Genomic DNA, 19,196 nt, shown 5'->3' with positions numbered 1-19,196 from the left:
TTCCCAGTGTTTCTGAGCACCTCTATTACTTAGCTAAGTAAAGTTGCCTCTCTATATTTGCAGCTTTGACTTTTGCAGATTTGATTATTTGTAGCTTTGATTAATATGTCCTCTCTAGGAATCTCTAGGTCCTCCAGTGCAACGCTGCCAGAAGTTGACCATAGAGTTGTACTGGAAACCTAGATGTTCTGAGAGAAAACACTTCTCTAAGCATTTGTAGCATGATTCTATGATCAACCTCTGGCAGATGTTGACCATAGCGTTGAACTGGAGGAACTGGAGATTCCTAGAGAGGTGTTCTCTTAGGTAAAAAGAATAGTGTCGTCTCCCCATTTACAGTTTTTCCACACTTGTGGTGATCCTTGCAAATGTGAAGGGACCACTGTATAGGTAAAGTTACATTTAAATAAAAATGGTAGAATATTCCGACGAGTGTTAGTATAGTCTCAGGTTTGTTGGCATGTATAAATGACCTTGCCATTGGACCAATACAAGTATAATCTGATTTGAATTGATAATGAATGCTGAGAAATAATAAAATAACATGCTGGCTTGGTTCGACTTGCAGCCATCCTTTACGCTGGTGTAACACCACAGCTCTGCTCCCCCTTGGCATTCCCCCCATCCCTACTCTTTGCTTACTTTGGTGGGCTGCTCCCCTTTTGGAAAAAAAGATGGGGTCCTGATTTTAACTTGGCCCTTCAGTGTTTTTCTTCTGGAAACAAAACAGAGCACATGTGTTGCCTATTTTCCTTTGCTCCCATGTGAATAATGGCTGAGGCCCTCACCTTGCAGGGTTAAGGGGGAGAGATGGGGTGAACCGATGCCCCCCTTGGCATGGCTTAGACTGCATGTGTGCACTGGAATTCCTCCTTTCCTCTGCTCCCCAACCCCCCCCCCCATCCTTTCCCCCTTTTAAGATCTGCATACTGTATTTTAAGTCCTCTCTTTGTGCAGTTGCTTAAAGTTTAGGAAGCTTGCCCAGGGACTGTAGAGAAGATTTCTTCAGGAAAGCCTTTCTTAAAAACTTCACGATGGGCTTCCAAGGAGACGCTCCCCCTTTTCCCAGCTGCAATGAATGCTCCCTCCGGACTTGGCCATCTGCTGAGTTGAAAACAAGATTCGCTTATCCAGGATGTTCACACACAAACACACAGACATACATGCACAACCTCCCCCCTCCCCTTGTCTGGAAAAATGTGGTTAATCCAAGATGGTCTTTGCCAGCAGAAACAGGTGCTGGGTGTGAAGGGAGTTCTTTTGCACTCAGGCTGCATACTGCTTTGAAAGCAATGTGGGTCAAGCCTTTATATTTTAAAAAAACTTCTGTAACCTTCCCTCTCCCTCTTCTTTATAATGCTCCTGTTGTAAAACAAGTGCTCTCTCTCATTCTATCTCTTTCTGTATATATTTAGTGTGTGAATGTATAAACATACGGACAATATATATGATATACAGTCAGCCCTCCACATTTGTGGCTTTGACTTTTGCAGGTTTGATTATTCACGAATTTGATTAATATGATCTCTCAAGAATTCTCTAGGTTCTCCAGCACCACTCTTTTGTCAACTTCTGCCAAAAATCTAGATTTCTAGAGAGAACACTTCTCTAAGCATTTGTAGGTCCTCCAGTGCAAAATAGGGCCAGGCTGTCTGAAAGACCGTGTGATTCCGTGAACCAGCCAGAGTGTTAATATCTTTGGAAGAGGGGTTTTTCTTGGTTCCCAGTTTGACAGAGGCCCCATCTGGTGAGAACACAATCATAGAACCAAAGAGTTGAAAGGGACTCCAAGGGGCCATCCAGTCTAATCCCATTCTGCCATGCAGGAAGACACAACCAAAGCACTCCTGAGGAATGCCCATCCAACCTCTCTTTAAAAACCTCCAAAGATGGAGAGACCATCACTATCCAAGGCAGCTTGTTCCACTGTCAACAGCCCTCATAGCATATATATTTAAAGTTATTAGTCATTTTTTACATTTGGGTTGAATTTCTTTTTGTCATTTGAACCCATTGATCGTGTCCTCGTCTCTTGAGCAGCAGCAAAGAAGCTTGCTCTCAATAATAATAATAATAATAATAATAATAATAATAATCCCGCTTCTCTGTGAACACAATCGGGGCAGCTTGCAACATTAAAATGTACATGTCCACACCCCACAATCCCACCCCCTTAAAATAGAATTAAACTGTTTGCAATTTAAAACATAACTTAAGAATAATAAACAAGTAAACAAATAATAACGAACAATTATAACAATAATCACAGCAGAAGTCGGGGTCTGGCCAGGTATAACAGGTTAGTAGGATAGGCCTTGTTGGTGGCCTATTCAGGCCAGCCGGAAGAGAGCATGACATCCTTTTGGATCTATATAGATGGCTATATAGATGACAATCATGTCTCCTTTCTAAGATTTTATTCATTCTAAAATCAATTTTCCAATTTTAATTTTCTATCTTTTCTGCCCACAGCCCCAAGACCTCGAGTCATTTTTCGTTTTGGAACTATTTATATTTAAAGTCCACTTTAATATATATATATATATATATATATATATATATTGGTGTTGTTCCAAACTTGTGGGAGACTGATGGACATTAAAACCTTGCTTTCCTCCCCACAAACTTTCCCTCCTTCCTTCCTTCCTTCCTTCCTTTTGGGAAAGGGACTTTTTGAAAGGAAAGCAAGCCAAATGTCTCTCTGGTGTGTTGAGGTGATTCTTAGGGAGCATTTGGGGAGCTCTGGGGGTCCAGACCCCCTTGTGCTGCTGCTGCTGTGCTTTTCCGTGCAAGAGCTTCCTTTGTGAATTCACAAAAGCCCCGCAGCTTGGCTGGCCTCTTTCCGCGCAGGCAAGGAAGCATGAAGGAGGGTCTGCCTTTCGTTCTTTCTTTCTTTCTTGGAGATTTCCATATGTAATGCAAACCATGCTGGGGGGAAGTTCATGGCACCTGATGCTAATAAAAATCTCTGGAAAGGTTAGACTGGGAAAGGCAGCCGGGTGTGGAAAGCCATAATCCTTGGAGGCAGGGTTCAAACATCCAAAGGTCCAAGGGGCTATAGAGCATGGATGAAACAAACAGGCCTTGCCTTCAGGTGTTGGTCAAGAAATTCTTGAAATTACTTTTTCGGACAATATATCCCAGTTAGCTGAGAAATTCCAAAAGATATCATTGTGGAAAAACTTGCTTTCCATCTGACCAGTTGGCTGTAGTAAATAAACATAGAGAGAAATCTTTCTGTTTCTCTCCTTTCAGATTATTTTACACCCAAGAATCTTAGAGCTGGAATGGTCCCCAAGGGCCATGTAGTCCAACCCCATTCTGTCATGCAGGAATACAAAACTCAAGCATTCCTGGTCCCCTCAACTTCTGTTTAAAGACCTCCAAAGATGGAGAGTCAAACATCCTCTAAGACGAGGATGGTAGACGCCCATCTTCGAAGGTCTTCAAATGTGGTGCATTCCACTGTTGGGTGAGCTGTGCATTTTGAATGGCAGAAGGGTTTGACTAGATTACCCTGGGGTTCCTTCCAGCTGTAAGATTCTATGTTTCTTGGGCGTAAAATAACCTGAAAGATTTTTCTGCATACCTATTTACTGCAGGCAATTGCTCAAATGCAACGCAGGTTTTTCACAAAGACATCTCTTACCATCAGGAAATCTTAGAATTATAAAATTGGAAGGGGCCCGGAAGGGTCACCTGGTCCAACCTCCTGGCATGAAGCTAAAAGGCTCATGAAAGATGCCCATCTAACCGCTTTTTAAAGGCCCCCAAAGAAGGAAAGCCCACCACTGCCATGGTTGTCTGTGTGTCCTTGCTTGGACGATTGGAATTCCATGCTTAGATGGTCCAAAGGCCAAGCTTTTCAGGCTGTGTTTGTGATGATCCCATTCACCTGTTTGTATATTGCATTTTCTCCAGCCCTGGTCCAAGTGGAGCCCCCTGGGTGGATGTTGTGGGTCATAAAGGATGCCCCCTCTTTGAGTTTGGACATCTTCCTGGGATAAAAACCTCTTCCTCCCTTGGAAATCCCTACTCACCTGCATTTGCATTTGCATTTCAGGAGCTAGAGAAGATTGGCCTTGGAGAGGACGTGGACCTCTATGTTTACGAAATCCCTGTAGAGTACCAGGCTGTGCAGAGACTGATTCCTGCCCTGTGGAAGAAACACAGCCCACAGGTGAGTCAGGCTGGGCCCTCCAAGTATGTCTGAAAGGGATTTCCACATTACCTGTCAATATTGTATATTGCAGGTTGCCTGTTTTATTCAGCCACAGAATTTGTTAAAATATTATAATTCCTCAGGGCAGGGAACAAAGCATGGAAAAGGAACAAGAATTGTTGTTATTCTTATTATTTGTGTCATGAACTTCCTTCCAAAACTGGGACTCAAGTTGTTTTACAGTTGTATTTCTTATTAAATTATTAAAATGAATACTGTAAGTACATATGGAAGGTTCTCAGTTACTCCCTATGATACTGTCCAGTATGACAGATAGATACACAGACAGACAGAGCACAAAATTAAAAACACAAGAAGGGGGGTGGGGGTGTTTGCAATTCAAATGTTGCAAGTGGGGTTAGGTCTTTTGCTTGTAGAATCACAGGTGGAAGCAGGGGTAGGCAACCTTTTTGAGCCGGGGGCTGGGTTGCTGTCCCTCAGACAACTGGGGGGGCCGAAGCCGGGGGTGGAGCTTCCACCCTCCGGGGGTGGAGCCACACACAGGGGGTGGAGCTTCCACCCTCTGGGGCGGAGCTGCAGGCCAGGGCAGAGCTTCCACTATCTGGGGCGGAACCACATGTCAGGGGCGGAGTTTTCACCCTCCGGGGGCAGAGCCACATAATAATAATAATATTTGCAAGAAGCTACTAGGGCCGGCAATGCCATAACACAGGAAAAATGCATGCACACGGTCTCAACCCAGAAAAGAGCAAGCAAGTCCATGTGGGGGGATTTTGCAAAGAGAATACCAAAGGATAACAACAATAACAATAATAGCAATATTTGCAAGAATGGAAGCGACTAGGCAAGGCCACAAAACAGCAAAAAAACGCATGCCACTGTCTCAAACCACTTTCTTTCTCTCCCTTCCTCCCTCCCTCTCACTCCCACCCCCCCTCTCTCTCTCTCTCCTCTCCCTCCCACCCTTTCTCTCTCTCTCCTCCCCTCCCTCCCTCTCTTTCCTCTCCCTCCCACCCTTTCTCTCTCTCTCTCTCTCTCTCTCCTCCCCTCCCTCCCTCTCTTTCCTCTCCCACCCTTTCTCTCTCTCTCTCTCTCTCTCTCCTCCCCTCCCTCCCTCTCTTTCCTCTCCCTCCCACCCTTTCTCTCTCTATCTCCTCCCCTCCCTCCCTCTCTTTCCTCTCCCTCCCACCCTTTCTCTCTCTCTCTCTCTCTCTCTCCTCCCCTCCCTCCCTCTCTTTCCTCTCCCTCCCACCCTTTCTCTCTCTCTCTCCTCCCCTCCCTCCCTCTCTTTCCTCTCCCTCCCACCCTTTCTCTCTCTCTCTCTCTCTCCTCTCCTCCCTCCCTCTCTTTCCTCTCCCTCCCACCCTTTCTCTCTCTTCTCCCCTCCCTCCCTCTCTATTCTCTCTCTCCCAGCTCTCTCTCCTCCCCTCCCTCCCTCTCTCTCTCTCTGCCTCCTCCTCCTTCCCCCCCCCCGCCCCTCAATTTATAGGAGAGAGGAGGGAGGATGGAGCCAGGAGGGAGGTGGGCGGAGCCAGGAGGGAGGTGGGCGGCGCCCATTTGAAGGCCCGGTGCGGCTCCTGGAGCCCCGCTTCAGGGCTCCGGCTGCTGCATTGGGCCTCCCAGAGGCCCGGTGCTGCTGCTGGAGCCCCGATTCAGAGCTCCAGAGGCCGCATCGGGCCTCCTAACAGGCGCCGCCATTTTGAAGGGCAAAATGGCGGCCGGAGCGGCCGAAATGGGCAGCAATTTCGGCGGCAGGAGGGGCCGGCAGAAAGGCGCCCGTGGGCCGCATCCGGCCCGTGGGACGGAGGTTGCCGACCCCTGGGTGGAAGGAGGTTATCTTTCTTGTATTTAATAACAACAGCAGCAGCAGAAATGTTTATTTGTAGTGTGCTTTCCACTAAATATATACAATCAAAAACAAACACAATGACACATAACAGTATAAATATACATGAAATCCCCAGTACCCCACCAGTCACTGCCCATCTCAGCAACTTCAGGCACAATTTAGCAGCTTAATCTGGCAAATCAAAGGGGAAGGTTTTCAATGTCTTCCAAAAATAGGTGAGATCCTCCTTCAGCTGGAAGTCCAAAGGTAGACCATTCCACAGATGTGGAACCAGATCTTAAAAGGCTCCCAGGCTTCAGAGTATTGTAAATGTTGGCAGAGGAGACAATACCGTTTTGTTTATGGGTCTTAAATTCCTAGATGGTGCTTCCCATGGTAGCCAAGCTGCCAAGTACTGCAGAGTCCTAAATGCAGACAAACATTTTGAAATGGATCCTGGGATGAACTGGTAGCCAGTGGAGGTATCAGCAAGGAGAAGAGACATGTATTAAGGAAGGTTTAAAACAACTCAAACGGCACTGTTTTGAATTAAAACCAGAGGGGAAAAAGAGTAGAACAGTACACTTTAGCCAGTAGGCTATTACAAAAATCCAGGCATGATATAATTTAAGGCTTGTACAAGCCGGTAGGCAATCCCAACAGTCTTATAACAACAACAACAACAACAACAACAGTCAAACAACAACAATTTCTTACAGCCTCTCCCCGTGTATCAAGGCAGGGAACAACATCAGACCAACTGCAGAGATTGTGAACCCACAGGCAGCTGAGAAGAAGGTAGCTGAAGCCAGCACAGCATCAGTTAAAACCCCATCATCAGTAAACACACATCGATGTAAAAGAACAAACAAGACCGATACATATTACAACAATTTACCTTTTAAAAATTCAGCATTTAAAATTTACAAAACCTATGGATCCCATAGATGTTCAAAAGATGGAAATTACATGCTTCTGCTCTCACCCAAATAAAGGGATGGAGGGGCAAATGGTCATCCAGCAGGACACCAGGGTTTCTGGCAGCCAAAACAGGCACCCCTGTGCAATCCTCTAAACACAGCTGGACAGTCAGGCTGAAAAGCCAAGATCTCCGTTTTATCCAAATTTAGCTTTAGATGGTGGGTAGTCATCTATAAAGAAACACTCAACAGCCAGTCCATCACAGACTTCCACACAGATGCATCAGTTGATGCTCTGAGTGCCGTCTGCATAAATGTGATGCTGGAAACTCATTTCTGAAATAAAATTTAAAAATCCAAGAGAAAGGGTATACAGTATAATGAAAAATAAAGAGGACACAATACTGATCCTTGTGGTACCCCTACGGTTACAGGAGAGGCTTTTGATATAGATACCCAACATGAAACAGAGGAGGAACATTCATACGAAAAAGACTAAAATCAGGACCAAGCGTTCCCCGTTATTCCCAAGGATGTGAACCGTAATAGTAGGATCTGATGATCCAAAGTGTCAAAGACAGCAGAAAGATCAATACGTTTGGGGCTGGGTCTTTTGACACTAGAATGTCATTTACTACATGAGTAAATATTGAATGACCTATATGAAACCCTGATTGAAATGGGTCAAGAGGATCGTGTGTAGTCAGATAAGACATCAACTGGCTAACAGACTGATAATGTTTACACTTGTAGAGAGGGCCAGGAATTAAATCCTGGAAGCCAGGTTGAGAGCATCTGGACAAAAAATAAAGGGGAGAGAAACGACAGGAATGTCATTGTGGGGGTCTATTACAGATCTCCAAGCCAGATTGAGGACTGGGATGGGGCCTTCTTGGAATAGATGACCACACATTCAGAAATAGTAGTAATGGGAGATTTTAACAATCCTGATAATTGTTGCCAGAAATGTAAGATTCAGCTTGCAGACAATTTCATTGTCCAGAAGGTGGAAGAAACAACAAGGTGATCAGCTGTTTTGGATCTGATCCTAACCAACCTGGTTAATGGCGTAGAAGTGGTGGGATCCTTAGGTGGAAGTAACCATGTTCTCCTGCAGTTTGTTATACCATGGAACATGGAAGCCAGGCATAGTCAGACATGCATTCTAGACTTATAAGAAAGCTGATTTCAGTAAATTTAGGTAAATATCGGGGGTGATGCTGTGGCCAGGAATAGTAAAAGAGAAGGGAGTTCAGGACAGGTGGGAATTTCTCAAACGGGAGATACTGAAGGCACAGTTTCAAGCCGTTCCAGTGAAGAGGAAAAATGGGAGGTGTCTGAAGAAACTAGGATGGATGTTTAAGGAAGTTTCAGACAAAGTAAGATGTATAAGAAATGGGAAAAGGGGAGAAATCACCAAAGAAGTATTCAAACAAATAGGCAACTTGTGTAGAGAGAAAGTCAGAAGAGTGAAAGTGCAGAACGAGTTCAGGCACCTGGCCTCTTGAGGCCAGTTGGGGATTATGGCATTTCTTTGCTAATTTCATTTCAAAAAGTGTTCTCTTTGCTGGACAAGATTATGATAGCCTTTGGGCATTTTTCATTGTTTTCGATTGGAACCAGAAGGAGAGCAATCTGGCTTCTCAGGTCATCTTGGGTGTCTAGAGTGTTTCTAATGCCAATCTCTCTCTCTCTCTCTCTCTCTCTCTCTCTTGTTCTCTTTCTCTTCCTGTCACACACAGCTTGTGGTTCATGTAGGTCTGTCTGGTATGGCCACCACTGTGACGCTGGAGAAATGCGGCCACAATGTGGGCTACCGTGGCCTGGACAACTGCCGCTTTTGCCCAGGCTCGCACTGCTGTGTTGAAGGCGGCCCAGAGTGCATCGATTCTGTCATTGACATGGACGCTGTGTGCAAGAGGGTCTCTGACCTGGAGCTGGATGTCACCGTCACAATATCAAAGGATGCTGGCAGGTACGGTGAGGAGGTTGGTAGCAGGAAAGACCCCGAGGGGGAGACACAGAGGACGGCTGGGGCTCTGTTGCCAAGGGGCAGCAGTTTGACCCTGTTTCGTTGCAGTTGGACCCTGGAATAGGCTATGGATCAGGGAGAAGGGCTTCTCCTGCAGAAGGTCCAGGATTCAAATCCTGCTGTCTCTGGGTTTGGCTTGAAAGGACTGGAAACCTGGAGAGTGTGCTGCCCCTCTGTGTGGTCTGAGGTGGAAGCACCTGTAGCTCTCCTGATGCTGATGATGATCGTACACAACAAATCCCATTATTCCTGACCTGCAATGCCAGAGTTCCTGGAAGGCTGAGCAGGTGATGGAATGGGAGCTGGTTTTCCTTGACATCCATGTAAGTAGCCCTGTTTGGAAGGCATGTGTGTGTAGGGGAGGATGATGGTGGTTCTGGGATGCTCATGGGGATGTTGCTGCTTGTTGTGGGGAAGAGACCACTGCTTGTAGACAGTGCTGTCCCAGAAGTAGTGGAAACAGAGGAAGCCATGTCACCTGTATGAGAAAGGCAAGCCAGAAAGCTCATTGTGCCACTCATCTGAGATACTGATTATGGGTTACAAAATATTTGTCCTGAAAATGGCAGAAATGAAATTATGCCAGAGAATGAAATGAACAGAACCTTTTTGAGCAGTTCATAGAATTGGATGTCAGCACAACCGCTGGGGTCCAACAACCACTGTCAGCAACTCAAACGAGTCCTGTGGTTAAATCAGAACTTTGAGCAGAGCTAGCAATTTTAGAAGCAGAACGATGGTTCCAAAGGCAGTTGACATAACAGCAGCTGGATGTCTTCCATGAACTGAAGCAATGCAGGAACCTCCGGGGACACACAGCAAACTGATGCCAGACTTCTTCTGATAAACTACCAGAGAAGCTAAGTCTCCCAAAGGGCTCTTTATTCACAGTACTATAATACAAATACAGATCTCTCAAAACTCCACAACGCATACCAAACCAACTCCTACTACAAATCCACAAGCTATCACTTGCAACCCCTGGGTTTATATAGACTCCAGACCATCTGGTCTCCCAAATCCAGTGAGTTCAGGTGTGTAATCATGTCATGTGTCCCCTGTGTAATCCAGACACATTGATTCATCACCCATGGCTACATGCATTTGGACACCAAAGTGTCCTTGAGCCTATGAGCATCACCTGTGCTAATCAAGCTTGTCCTTCTGCTGAATGCTCATGGTCAAACACACACACATCAAGCATTTCCCTGTGTGCTGTGTTTTAACCCTTGACACTCTGACATTGGAAGAGTTGGAAAGGACCCCAAGAACCATCTATTTCAGCCCCATTCTGCCCTACAGGAAGACACAACAAAACCAACTCCTCAAAGATGGCCACCCAACTTCAGCGGAAAGGCCTCCAAAGATGGAGAATCCATTAACACTCTGAGGCAGTCCATTCAACTGTCAAGCAGCTCTTACAGTAACAAAAGTTTTTTCTAATGTTTAGGTAGAATCTTTTGTCTTGGAATTTGAATCCACGTTCTTGTCTCAATAACAAGTTTGCTCCATCTTATTATTATTATTATTAACTTTATTTATAAAGCGCCGTAAATTTACACGGCGCGGTACAAAACCAAGTAAAATCAAGAATATAAAAGCCTGTCTATGGCGTACAATCTAAAAGTTAAAGCAACAAATTAAAAACATCATATGAAACAAGTTAAAACAGCAATATCCACTATTGAGTCAAGCATCTGAACAACCAGGACACAATCACAGACTCCCTGGGAACGCTTCCCTAAACAATATGGTCTTTAACTCGGCTTTGAAGCTGGTTAGAGACGTGTTGAGTCATGCTTGTAAGGGGAGGAGGTTCCAGGAGTGAGGGACGGCAAGCGAGAAGGGACGAATCCGGGATGGGGCAGTGGAAATCCTGGGCTGGGACAGGAGACCTTGGCTACCAGAATGGAGGGAACGAGTGGGGATGTAGGGAGAAAGTAGTTCGGAGAGATAGGGAGGGGCCAGCCCATGGAGGGCTTTAAAGGTGAGCAGGAGAAGCTTGTACCAAATGCGGAAGGGAAAGGGGAGCCAGTGAAGGGATGACAACAGAGGGGAGACATGGTCATACCAGCGAGCGAGTGAGATAATAGGAGCAGCTGAGTGCTGAACAGAAATCAATGGGTGGAGGTGAGAGAGAGAAAGCCCTGCCAAGAGAAGATTGCAGTAGTCAAGTCGAGAGACCACTAGGGCATGGACCAAAGTCTTTGCAGTAGAAGCAGAGAGATATGGACAGATTTTGGAAATATTATAGAGGAAAAATCTACAGACCTTGGCTGTGGCCTGAATCTGAGGGATAAATGATAGAGAGGAGTCGAAAATGAAACCAAGACTGCGGGCTTCCTGAACCGGCTGAATAGAGATGTTGTTGACAGAGATAGAAAAGGAATATTGAAGAGTGGGCTTAGGAGGGAAGACAAGAAACTCTGTCTTAGACATGTTGAGCTTCAAACGTTGATGGAGCATCCAGTGAGAGACAGCTGTCAGACAAGATGAAACTTGCTGCTCAAGCCCTGGCGAAAGGTCAGGGGTGGAAAGGTACAACTGGGTATTATCGGCGTACAGATGATAAGAGAAGCCGAAAGAACTGATAAGTTTGCCAAGAGACAGTGTGTATAGAGAGAACAAGAGGGGACCCAAAACAGAACCCTGAGGAACTCCAACAGATAGGGGAACAGAGAACGAAGTCTGGCCACCCAAGACCACTGCAAAAGATCTGTCTGACAGGTAAGATTTAAACCAATCAAGAACAGAGCCCAAGAAGCCAGGATCAGAAAGTAAGTCAACTAAAAGACAGTGGTCCACGGTGTCGAAGGCCACAGACAGGTCAAGGAGGACAAGGATGGAGTAAAGGCCATTCGTCTTGGCCTGCAGGAGATCATTCGAGATCTTGGTGAGGGCCGTCTCTGTGGAGTGCCGTGGGCGGAAACCAGACTGGAAATGGTCCTAAATGGAGTTGGTTTCAAGAAACTCAAGACAGCGAGAGTAGACGACTCGTTCCAGAACCTTAGAAAGAAAAGGAAGAAGGGAAATCGGACGATAATTAGACAAGGAAGAAGGGTCAAGAGAAGGTTTTTTCAAAATAGGGGAAATTAAAGTGTGTTTAAAGACTGAGGGGAAGGAGCCAGAAGAAAGAGAGAGGTTAAAGATGTAGAGGAGGGAGGGCAATAAAGAAGGAGCTATGGAGATTAGAAGACAAGAAGGAATTGGGTCAAGAGAACAGGTTGTGGGTTTGGAAGAGTTCAGCAGCGTAGAAAGTTCGTCCAGAGAAACGGGAGAAAACGCAGAGAATTTGTTAGTAGGAGGAGTCAGGAGAATAGTGGTGGGAACCAAATCAGAAAGAGTCAACTCCGACCGAATGGTAGTGATCTTTGTAATGAAATAATTAGCATGACATCCCTTCAGATATTTAAAGATGACTCTCACATTCTCACATCATCTCTTCTCTTTTCCAAGCTCCCCAGTTGTTCCTCATAAGACTTTGTTTCCAGACCTTTGCTAATCCTGATACCTGGACAGCGTTCCAGCTTGACAACATCCTTCTTGAATTGTGACCCCAGAATTTGACATAGTTGTCACACCAAAGCAGGACAGAGTGATACTCTGTTAACTGGGAAAAAAGTGTCCTGTTGTTCTATCTATGCTTGTCCTGCGAGAGTAGCCACTGAGCATTGTAAGGAAGATCCACCACTTTGAGCCCCAGCTCCTCCTGAGTCTCTAATCCTCCCAGCCTTGGAGCTCTGAACATGCTCGATTCAGATGTACAGCCCCAATAAGTTTTGGAACACGAAGTCACTCACACCTGATGTAGAGCAACCACCCTGCTTACAAACTCTGGTTGGAAAGTGCAGGATAGTTAGCAACAGCATGGGTGCAAGAATGACCACATTGGGATAAAGGGGGATGGGGGCATAGAGAGGAATGCCCCTGTCTGCCCAGTGGTGTGAAGCCTTCACTTTGCACCCATCCTCGTTCTTAACCCTTTGGCTGAAACATCTCTTTTTCTTCCCTCCCCCCCTTTGCTGTCTTGCAGGTACCTCTGCGACTTCACCTACTACACCTCCTTGTACCAGAGCCACGGCCGGTCAGCCTTTGTCCACGTGCCCCCCCTGGGGAAGCCCTACAGTGCTGAGCAGTTGGGCCGGGCACTGCAGGCCATCATTGAGGAGATGTTGGCTGTCCTGGAGCACTCGAAGAGCAACATCAACTGCCACAACGAACACTGAGCCCGGGCTGATGCTCCCTCCCCTTGGTTCTCTCACTCTTGCACTTACAAAAATCCCCCCACCCCAAAAGAAACACATATTGGTATCCTGTCCTTGTGGACTCTGGGGCGGGGGAAGGAAAGCAGCATCACCAGGAGCATCTTGACCAGTGTCTGGTCAAGAACAGGACCAAATCCGACAGAGGTCTCTGCTGTCCTCTTCAGCCTCCCTTCTTATTCCAGCCCTGCTCTCTTTGAGCTCTTTGGCCTTGCAGAAGATACCTTGGCCATGGTTTTTGATTCCTGCAGGGGGTCAGGAATTCATCCCGTGAATCAAGACCAGAGGGCCTGCAAGTTCAGAAACCCACTCTTAATTGTATGATATGCGCCAGCCAGCATTTAATGCTGAAAGGTTTTTCCGGTTTCAGAATATGCCTGGCCCTCCTGCAAGGACTCTCATTGGTCAGAGCAGCAGAATTGCTTCTGTTTCTATGGTTGGAGCCTCGACCGGAGAACAAGAAAGCCCTTCAGAAGGATCCGAAGCGTACGTCGCCAGTCCTCGAAGCCGCGCATTTAGGGACTGTTCTTTGTGGCTTTGGGGTTCTCTCATTCTTGCAGATTCTCAGTCAAAGGAAAGGGGTGGGCAGCACTTCCTTCACACCTCATGCCAAATAATCTTGGTGGTGTTTTTCTTCTTTAAAAAAAGAACAAACTTTTATTGAATCTTGCCTTTCTGGACTTTGGCAACCGCATACCTCTGTGTCTGAAATGCACAGCTTTGGTTCTGCTCCTGGACTTTGGGGGGGAGTCGGGTCAGGATCCAGGAACTGATGGTGGTGGTCTTCTCCTCCCCCCCCAAAGTCCCCTCCACTTTCCCCAGTGCCTCAAAGCGCAATGCTGCTCAGACACACTAACCCTCACTTGTACCTTAAATCAAGAATGGATTCATCCTTTTGTAATTTTTTTCTGCTCTGCTGTGGGTTTAATCCCTGCGTGTTTTGTGCCAGTCCCTCGGTGAACTGTGGGAGCCATGACTTGCCCCGACTCTTTCCCTTGAACCCACAGCCATTTGCCACTGACCACCCTGTGCCCTTCTTTCTCAAAAGGGGGTCTGCCTGGTGCCTCAGTTGGGCTTGCCAGAGGGTGCCCTATTGCCAGCTTTGCAGAAAATGCCCCGCACTTTTATTTTAGCCTAGTTGGGATTAGGGTGTAATGCTCAAATGAGAGATTAAAGTTTGTCTTTTTTAAAAAAAAGAAATAGATTACAAAGTGTGCAACACATCACTCTAAGTGATGGGCAGTCATGGCCGGGAAGCCAGGAGCCGGAGCCCCGAAAGAGGGTGCTTTGTGTGGCTTTGCCAAGCTGTCTGCTCCAAGAAGTGTCTTTGGTAAAAAGAAAACCAGTTGTGTTCAAATGAACAACTTTTGGCAGCCTTCTCTTTCTTTCTTTTTTCTTTCTTTCTTCTTTCTTCTTTCTGTCTGACTTGTTTGTAAAAGAAGCATCTCCTTACTATTTGAATTGTTCTTTTGTTTTCAGATGTGATGGATTCTGCTTTTATAGTAACTCTCAGTGAGAGCTGCCCTGTGTGTTTGCTTGCAAAAGCCAGAGGGATTTGGGCTGTAAGGGGGAGGGAGGGGGGTGTAATGGTATAAATTGAATCCCAGTTTAACCGCGGGGGTGGGGAGGGGGGAACCACCTGTGTGACTTTCCTGGGTGCTAAAATTTGGCCCACAACCTGCTCTTGCCCCAAGTTGCTTGTGTGCATTCAGATTTCAAGCACCTGTGAATGTGGTCGGCCTACAAACCTCCTGTGTTTCATTTACTAATTTATTTTATTTAATATGTTTTTGTCCAAACGTGGATAGTGTTTCTATTACTTTTCTTAGCAATATTTCAATGAAGTTGGTCGGTGCCCAGTACAGACTGGGGAGAGAGTAGAGTAGCAAAGACTAGCAGAGATATAGGGAGGGTTTGCCATTCTTCATGTGTGCGTCTCCACAACCAGCGCTGCAGGGTTGCATTCCTGCACTGTGTAGAGACCCTGAAGGTTGGAGGAAAGGGAATTTCAACCCGCAGGGAGGTAGGATTTGGGCCATTCTGCATGGTCATCAGGGATTTGCACAGTTGTGGCTTTGCAAAATACGTTCTGGTCATACAAATTCCTTCCAAAATTAAATGGTTGCCCTTTGTGTGTGATTAAGTTAAGTAGCTGCATGGTGCAAAGCAATGACCCATCATCTTTGCTTCTAAAGACAAAGGCATAGCACTGACAGTTCAGTAACCTGTCGAAGAGGCACATGAACTTGTTCCCCCCTCCCCCACCAAAAAAATTTGTTTTGAGCAGTGTTCAATTCCCAGCTCGGCCCTGAAAACCTCTGAGTAACCTGGAACAAGTCACACGCTCTCAACCTTGGGAAGGCTGTGGCAAACCACTTCTGGCAAACCTTGCCTAGAAAACCCCAAGACAGATTTGCCTTAGGGTCACCATAAGTCGGAAATGACTTGAAGGCACAGCAACACAACAACAACAACAACGTAGTTGCTGTGCCTGCAGAGGAGACTAGGATTTCGAGGGTCAGGGTTTGCGTATCCTGCCTTTTTTATTTCCAGTGGCTGAGAAGTGTGTCCTTCGAGGTTGTGAAACTAACATTTAAATGGGAGCAAAGGGGAAAAAAGGATCTTTTAGCTTCCCAGACCTCCAGAGGTTATCAGCATTGCTGGAGATGGCTCCCTGCTCAGGTTGGCAGATTTACTTCCTCTTTGGCAGGGTGAGAACATAAGTCCTCCGACTGATCCAGGAGAAAGATAGCCAGCATCCCAGTTGCAGCTGGGCTCGAGGGTTTGCAAAAGCCTAGGCTGGTCCTTAGGGAGATGTAGTTCATTCCTGGGGACCACGACCTCCTTCTGAATTGCCTTGGTTTGACATGAAGCCAAAAGGCCCACATGTGACCACTTTCTCCAGTGGACCTGCAAACTTCTCTAAACTTTCATTTTCTCCTTCAACTCTTTGCAGAAGGGCAGGACTTTTTGCTTCTGCAGAACCGCCTTTTTAAAAATCCTCAACAATCCAACTGTGGACCGTCAGTCCCCCCCAAATATTTCCCAATTGCTTTTCCCCTTGTGGGGCAGGGGGACCCTTTTCAATGCCCTAAATAAATTGCATTCTGATTTTGGCACGTTCACCTTGATTGTACCATTTTGTGGTCACCGTGTGCCTTCAAGTCATTTCTGGTTTAGGGTGACCAAAGTGTTTTTTTGGCAGAATTTGCTCAGAGAGGGTTTGCCTTTGCCGTTCTCTGAAGCTGAGAGAGTGTGACGTGCCCAAAGTCACTCAGTGGGTTTCCATGGCGGAATTGGGATCCGAACCCTGGCCTTCCAGTGTCCTAGTCTATCACTCAAGCCCCTGCACTATGATGTCTCTATTTAATATATTTAGCATAAGAAGTAAAGCATACCATATTAATTTTTCAACTACTTGAAAGATCTAAAATATTTCTTTTCCCTCCTCTCTGATGAAAAGTATTTGAACAGAAATATTTGATGGGGGAGGAAAAATGGGTGACAAGCCCCTTGAATTGGTGCTACTTTTCCAGGAATTTGAATGCTTTTCTTAGGAAAACCCGCTGGATGCCCGTGGGCCAGGAGCACGTTCTCCATCTCAGGGGAAGGCCAGGGCAAACCTCCTTGGAGCAAATCTTGCCAAGAAAAGCCTATGCTAGGGTTGCCTTGGGGTCTCCATGAGTTGGGAATGGCTTGAAGGCACACAACAACTCTTAAGGGGGGAACCTTGCCAATGAGTTGAGATGTGACGGCTCAGTCGTGTAACATCCTTCTGGTGGTCGGTCACATTTGTGAAGGTTTCTGGGTATGAAGGATTCAATCCAGAAATTGTCTGGAAATGGGCTGAGGGGGGCACCATTGGAATGGTTCATTGGGGCATTCTGGTGTCTTTTTGAGATGGGTTGTATGCGCTGGCAGAATCGATAGGTTGGCTCAGCTATATCTTCCAGCTGGAATCATGGACTCAAAGAGTTGGAAGAGACCCCCAAAAGCCATCCAACCTGCTTCTGCCATGCAAGAAGATACCATCCAAGCCCTCCCTGGGACAAATGGCCACCCAGTAACTGTTTAAAAACCTGCAAAGAAAGAGGCTCCACCACAATCTCCAAGGCAGCAGTGTCTTCCATTGTCAAACAGCTTTTTCTATCAGGAAGTTCTTCCTAATGTTTAAGTGGAATCTCTTTTCCTGGACTTTGAAACCATTGCTTTGTGTCCTGTTCTCTGGAGCAACAAAAGGCAAGCTTGCTCCCTCATCAGTGTGACACCCCTTCCAAGTATTTAAACAGGGCTATCATATCACTTCTTAATCTTCTCTTCTCCAGGATAAACACACTCAGTTCCTTAAGCCGCACCTCATAGGGCTTCATGGTTTCCAGACCCTTCACCATTTTAGTCGCTCTCTTTTGGACACATGGCTCCAGTTTCTCAATGTCCTTTTTGAATTGCAGCGCCCAGAACTGGACACAGTATTCCAGGTGAGGCCTGACCAGAGCAGAAGATGGTGACTTGAAGAAGAAAACTACCTCTCTCTCGCACCTGGTCCGAATGGTACCGATGTTGGCTATGTTGCTGATATTTCAAGGATCACACGCAAAGGGTAAAAACATATTGTGTAAGACGAAATCAGTACGAAAACCAGTGAAGAGAGACCCCCAACTTCCGAGGAAGTCTGTTCGACTTTTAAACTGCTCTTGCAATCGGATTTTTCCTAATGCTGAGCAAGTGGAAAACATTTTGCAGGAACAGTGCAGAACAGCAGGGTTGTCTCCCTCCTTGCTGTGATCTCCCTTGCGGCCATCTTGTGCAGAGCATCACAGAGCTGGCTGTGCAACCAACAGACTCGAACCCACCACCTTTTTCCTGCTCCTCCATTTTTTTTTCTTTTTTGTAAACTGTGTTGTCATTTTCTCAGGAATTTGATTCCATTCAAGCTCCAACCCATCATCTTTCTATCTTTCTTTCTTTCTTTCTGTCATTCTTTCTTTCTTTTTAACTGTACATTGCTAACTAGGAAATGTATTTCTGTGATTTCCCCAGGTTTTGCAAACCAATTTAATTGTAGGGGACAGCCGTTTTCTCCCCAAAGCCTCTTGTCTTCTGTAGCAACCACTTGCATAATTATTCTTTTTAAAAAGAAAATTGTATTAAACACATTTTATTTAACCTGCCCACCCGCCCCTGCCAACTTGGCAGCGTCTCCTGTAAATGGCCCCCAAATGGGATCCCAAATCACTCCTCGGATGGTTGTGCTTCTGGTTTCTTGCAAGCAGGAATGCCTGCCTGGAGGAAACAATTTCCTTTATAAACTCAGAGGTCCGATCCTGACATGGCAAATGTGTCCGTTTAAAGCAGTGGTCCTCAACCTTCCTAATGCCGTGACCCTTTCATACAGTTCCTCATGTTGTGGTGACCCACAACCATACCATTATTTTCATTGCTACATGCAAATATGTGTTTTCCAATGGTCTGTGAAAGGATCATTCGACCCCCAAAGGGGTCCTGACCCACAGGTTGGGAACCACTGGTTTAAAGGGATTTAAGATTCGCCCAGATCCTATGGCAGCAGAGCACAAGATAAGTTGTTGTCTTTGTTACAGCCACACACAAACAACAGAGGGATTAGTCTACCGGTGAAGTGGAAGAACTGTTCATAGGAACATGAGATGTGGAAGTTATATTAAACTATGGCGTGTTACAGAGCGTCGAGAAGCGGTGCTTTGCTGCCGCCGGCGGTTGCTGTGTCCAGGAACCGCAGCAGCCAAACCGCACGGTTCCCAGGCGCAGCAAGAAAGAAGCGCTGAAATGGTGCTTCTTTTTGCGCCCCGGAAGTGGCGCTGTGAGGCGCTAGTCACACACGGCATCACTTCCATCACACGACGTCCGGACCGCGACGTCAAAATGGCGGTTCCCCATGTGGAATGGGTGCCACCATTTTGTACGGACTTGGTCCATACTAGGGTTAGGGACG

General features: G+C 46.3%; 1 protein-coding gene across 1 annotated transcript in view; it reads left to right on the top strand.

The window, feature by feature from the left end:
* Positions 1 to 13,277, top strand: part of LOC149284563 (pyroglutamyl-peptidase 1-like) — a 31,173-nt gene extending 17,896 nt beyond the window's left edge. Inside the window, exons 3-5 of the mRNA XM_089496533.1 lie at positions 4,064 to 4,180; positions 8,674 to 8,906; positions 12,997 to 13,277. Of these exons, the coding sequence (XP_089352659.1) occupies positions 4,064 to 4,180; positions 8,674 to 8,906; positions 12,997 to 13,189 (543 nt within the window). The 3' untranslated portion in view covers positions 13,190 to 13,277. The remainder of the gene's footprint in view (positions 1 to 4,063; positions 4,181 to 8,673; positions 8,907 to 12,996) is intronic.
* Positions 13,278 to 19,196: the final 5,919 nt, after the last annotated feature.

The sequence above is a fragment of the Sceloporus occidentalis genome, unplaced genomic scaffold, assembly GCF_023333645.1.
Source record: "Sceloporus occidentalis isolate IW3139 unplaced genomic scaffold, rSceOcc1.0.p SCAF_91, whole genome shotgun sequence".
Classification (NCBI taxonomy): domain Eukaryota; kingdom Metazoa; phylum Chordata; class Lepidosauria; order Squamata; family Phrynosomatidae; genus Sceloporus; species Sceloporus occidentalis.
This window is presented reverse-complemented; position numbering and strand designations above follow the sequence as displayed.